Below are 5,000 nucleotides of genomic sequence, written 5' to 3'. Positions count from 1 at the left end.
GCACATCGTATAGCCGCTTGGAGATACAAAGTTTATCTTGTCGTGCTGATGATATATCTCTCACTTGTTCGCTGCGCTGACTCATGCACTCAACTGAGATAACATTCGTATCCCCCCGTGCAGCCATGTAATGTCCTCTATTTCAAGTGTGCAGTGTGCAGGTCTCATCTGTGAGGGTGTGCATCGCAGCTATCTTATAGGCCACTTTCGCAAATACCATAATACTCCTTTTTTGTCCTCTCAAATTTTGCATAAGCATCGTTTCCAGTTTCTCTAGCTGGTGACCTACAATGGTCTCAAGAGAAAACAAAACATGCTTATGCAAAATTTGGGGGTAACAAAATCACAGTTTTATGGTATTTTTGCAGGTGGCCTATTTGAGCCTGTGTTTTTTTTCCAGGCTTCTTTCTAGACTTCCTAGAATTTTAGCCTCCCAAGAGAATCTAGAATTATGATGGTGAAAGTGGCAGATACAAAACACAGATCACACAGGTCACAAGTCACAAGTCGCAGGTTATTGAAGGAATCTTTAACATCCATAAAAGCTAACTTTATACATAAACAAAAGATTTTAGGCCTAATGTTAGCATTGATAAACGGTTAGGGTTGTTTCTGTGTTGCTAGAACAATGACCTGTGCTTTTCACCTGCCCCTTTTAGCCTCCCTAAGAGACTTAAGCATTATGATGGAAAAAGTACAAGGTGTGGGACAAAAAGGAAACTACATGTAAACAGTTTATTATGTGATTTGCGGAAATCGCTTGTAAACAGTTAAATATTATTTGCCTTAACACAAAGTCAGTAGTTATGGTTAGATCACAATACCAATTTTTAGCTATCACACCTGTACCTAACAAGCAGGTATTTTTTTGTGCCATGGCATGGGTCGCCAAAGACGTCGTTCGAAGCTTTCAAACTACAGGATGTATGATACTGACACCTTTGTTGCACCTTAGTAAGGGTACCCGAGGCACGGCAGTTTATATCAATGATCAATGGAGGAGGACATGTTGCGCTGTCTAATCTACCATAAGTTGCTGACAAAACGCTGATTTTACCGCCCTTGTCACATTTTATTTCCTTGGGTCCGTCATGCTCGCAAATGGTTACTGTCAATGGATCTGTCAAAGTTAAACAGAAAATCATAACCATTCGTAATAAAATTGTTTCTGAAAGAAAACGCCTTAAACAAATCCTCTCAGGATGAGTTGGCTCCTTCACTATATCGTTGACTTGTATGTTACGTTATCATCGCCACTGTTTTGGTGTCCCCTATCCCCTCCCCCACAAAAAATAAAGAGTCATAATTTGCTCTTTTCTTCAAACTGTAGACTCGAATGGCAGCGGTGATGACGTAACTAGGTTACCGCAATCTGTATCTCAGTAGATTATTGGTCACGTACTTGCAAGTCAAGTCAAAGATATAGCAAGCTTATATAGACAAAAAAATGCGTTGCCTAAAAAGATAAATTTCTTTCGAGATCATTCGATTCTTTATTGTTTGTTTGCAAAAAATTTCCGACGAAAGTTTTGTTTAGGGAAGAATGTAACTTTTAACACGTTTATAACATTGAGGCCAAAATTACTTGCTGATTGGTCGACTGACAAAATGCATTTTCAACAACTTTGGTTGTTGCCCCGGCGAAAATTACGTATTGTTGGTTTTCACGCGCGTGATCAACAGCAATGTTTTTCAATGAAAAAAAAAATAAATCGTTTGCATAAAAGTAGAGTTAAATTCCCGGAGGATTGGGTGGGGGCACAAGTATGGCCACCGTTTCTTTTTTTAGGGGCACAAACATTGCGGCAGTGACAGCATGTGAAAACCGAGAATACTATCATTGTTCTCATGTAGTAGATGTTTCTTTACAAGGGCTGATTTCTTTTCTTTGGCGTTGTTGTACAAAAATAATTTTCATTCAGCTGATTCGTGCGTTTTAGGCCCTGTCCACACGTATCCGGATATTCTTTGATCCCCAACATTTTCTTTCAGTTTGTTGATTCGCCTTCCGTCGTATCCGGCGAATCCGCAACTTTCTGAATTCGCTCGCTCTTCAGAGTAGAAAGTTTTGAATCCGCAAAGAATTTGAATCTCGTGGACGGTCGAATCCGGATAGTTTCATATCCGATGACGTTACAAACTCAGGTCCAGTCTTTCGCGCGTAAATATTCAATATAGTCGCTGAACGAAATGCTATCCCTACTCTTGTCGCCATCTTTTACGCCTGATGGTGCATGCATACTCTGTTGACAATAGTCAATAGTCAATAGTCCTCAATCTCGTTCCCACAGTAATCGTCCCCTTGACCAGCGGTCCGGAAAAGGAGTCTTGGGTCCAATCCAAAAAAACCTCGTATTTGATTGGCTGTTAAAAACGCTTTCATTTCCTGTCATTTTCAAATTTTAAACTCACATATCATGATTTCTTCTGGATTCTTATCTATACGCGGTTGCAGATGATCAAGAATGATAGCATGATAGCAAAGTGTGATGTTATGTACAACATTGAAACCAAATGGAAAATAATCTGGTAACTTATGGGTTCAACAAAGACAGATAAGGAATCGAACACCTTAAGTGGATCTGTGATCTCTGTTGTCTGGCTATTTGTATTTATTTGTACTGAACATTATTTCAGGAAAAGGTTCTTCAGGAAAGGGTTGGATCCTCAAATTCCTTTTGTTGCGTGTGGTAAGTTGACACGATTGGGTTTCTTGTCTTCACACACGCAATGAAATAGGAAGGGTTTTTTCCTTGTAATAGCAAATATCTTGATTAATAACGATTTAGATGTAGCGGAAATTAACAAAAAGAAAAGAGATACTAAGTTAATTACACGACGTTTCGAGGACATCTTGTCCTCATTATCAAGTGAAAGGAAAAATTCAGTGTTGAAATTTAAAGGAGCGAATATACAATATGTTAATTTACATGAACAGTTTCGCCCTTAAGGAGTCACTTTGAATGTTTAAAGGTGGTTTTTCCTTTTCTATAAACAACATTTCATACAAAAGACATTTAAATTTGCTCTTGCATTTTCTTAAGACTATGATGTTCTTAGTCAGATCCCTTGGGATAGTTCCATGTTATGACATGTAATGTTTACAAATGGAAGATTGCTTTTGTTTATGTTCTTCAATTCGCTCATGGAGATATCTCATCGTATAACCAAAACTTGTAAACAACGCGCTGTTGATTAACAATGGACGGCTTCTTTTCACGGATCTTTAGTAGGTCGTCCCAAACATGTTTCGCTGGAAAAGGTGGTCTATATAAATTCATCATGTTGTGTAATATTCGAGCTTAGCAAATTTGCATACGTGCTTTGAATTGTGATACGAGAGGAAACAGGAATTTTTTTTCTCTGAAAAATGATTAATAGGTAGCCAAATTTTTAACCTGGTGGATAAAGATATGGGTACTATGGGCATGTCAACCCTACTGTATTATCAATGATTTGGCAAAAACTACAATCAAACTTCAACTTACAGGTAAGTCTAGTTTAATTTTCAATTCTACCAAATCATTACTTACATCTGGGTTCCCATGAGACTTAACGCGGTGAGCACAAAATAACAGGCACCCACAAGGGCTGGAGAAAGCGCAGAGGCACTTTCATAGTACAAAAACTGTTGTACGAAACATATTTCTAATCGAGAACAGCGAAACTTATCTGGTTGGTAACAGCAACTGGCTTATTGTAAGACTTCCGAAAAGTGGACTCCTCAGTCTAATCAGCAGTGGCTGGAATTACGTACATCAGTAGAGACAGACAAAAGGGCCTTACAAGTTGAAGCACACCTAGAGATGTAACCAGAAAATCTTCGTGTATCAATGCCTGCCTGTCCTAATACAATCTTAATCCAACGCCCAATAGCGGACGAGGTCACTGCTCCATGCGGCTTAATGAATGAAAGAAGCAATTTGGTAGAATTTTTCGGCTTCACAGTGGTCGTAATGTAGGAGTTGAGTGTTTCGTAAACACAAAGTACCTTCACATGATACCTGTAAAGGCAAACATTAGCAAAGACTTTGCCACGTTTATCTTGATTAAGGTGCTCCGTTAAAGCAAAATTGAAATACGTTTCATTCCTTTGCAGGGATTGCTCTGATATGTGCAAAAACGTCAGGGTCTGACTTCTCTGCCCAGTAGTCAAGGCAATCAGCATGACTGGTTGCAAAGTGAGTTCTTTCAAATCGATCTCATCAAATGGCAAAAACAAACTTAAGTAATCCAGAACAATGTCCACAGACCAAATGTTGTCGTATTTTGGCACAGGTTTGATCTTGTTAAAAGCGCCCTTAAGGTAGCGGCAAACAAGGAACTGCTTCCCCTCTGGTGAACGATCCTGAATATCACCAACATTAATGTCAATATTAGAGATGGATGGGGACTGTCCAGAGTCGGATGAACCAGATTCTGAGCCGAAGCCTTCAGAACACGAGACATGTCTATCAGCAAGTTGAGTACAACCGTAAAAAAGGGGTGAGTTGTCCACCGAGGAATTACAAAAATTCCCGATGCCTGATCGTGTATTATCTTCTGCACATATCTCGAGATATGACAAAAAGGTGGAAATGCATAAAAGAAAAATTGTGACTTTTGGATGCTAAAGGCAACTACAAATTTTGCCATTGGTTGTGGTATCCAGGAGGCATAAGTCTCTACTTGAGCATTAAGCCAACTGGCGAAAAGGTCAATATGTGGTTGCCAAATAAAGACACAATTCTTTGAAATATGAGCACCGAAAGCATCCATTCAAGATTCAAGTATAAATTCCGGGATAACTGATCTGCATCAACATTGCTAAATCCCGGAAGATGGGCTGCTGACAACCAAATATTTCTTTCCCTAGCCCAGTCCCAAATATCCTTAGTAAGGGAGTTGCATTCTAATGACTCACAACCTCCCAAGGAATTGATATAAGAGACTGCGGTAGTGTTATCAGACATAACCCTGACATAAACGTCGCTCCTCTTATCAAACAGGGATGCTAAGGC

At 39.3% G+C, this 5,000-nt stretch overlaps 1 protein-coding gene across 1 annotated transcript in view; it reads right to left on the bottom strand.

Moving 5' to 3' along the window:
• Positions 1-523: 523 nt before the first annotated feature.
• LOC137997586 (uncharacterized) overlaps positions 524-5,000 on the bottom strand; it is a 71,098-nt gene continuing 66,621 nt past the window's right edge. The window contains exon 5 of the mRNA XM_068843663.1: positions 524-1,120. Within this exon, the coding sequence (XP_068699764.1) occupies positions 831-1,120 (290 nt within the window). The 3' untranslated portion in view covers positions 524-830. The remainder of the gene's footprint in view (positions 1,121-5,000) is intronic.

The sequence above is a fragment of the Montipora foliosa genome, chromosome 3 (assembly GCF_036669935.1).
Source record: "Montipora foliosa isolate CH-2021 chromosome 3, ASM3666993v2, whole genome shotgun sequence".
Classification (NCBI taxonomy): domain Eukaryota; kingdom Metazoa; phylum Cnidaria; class Anthozoa; order Scleractinia; family Acroporidae; genus Montipora; species Montipora foliosa.
Note: the sequence above shows the minus strand (reverse complement) of the source record. Positions and strands in the feature narration are given on the sequence as shown.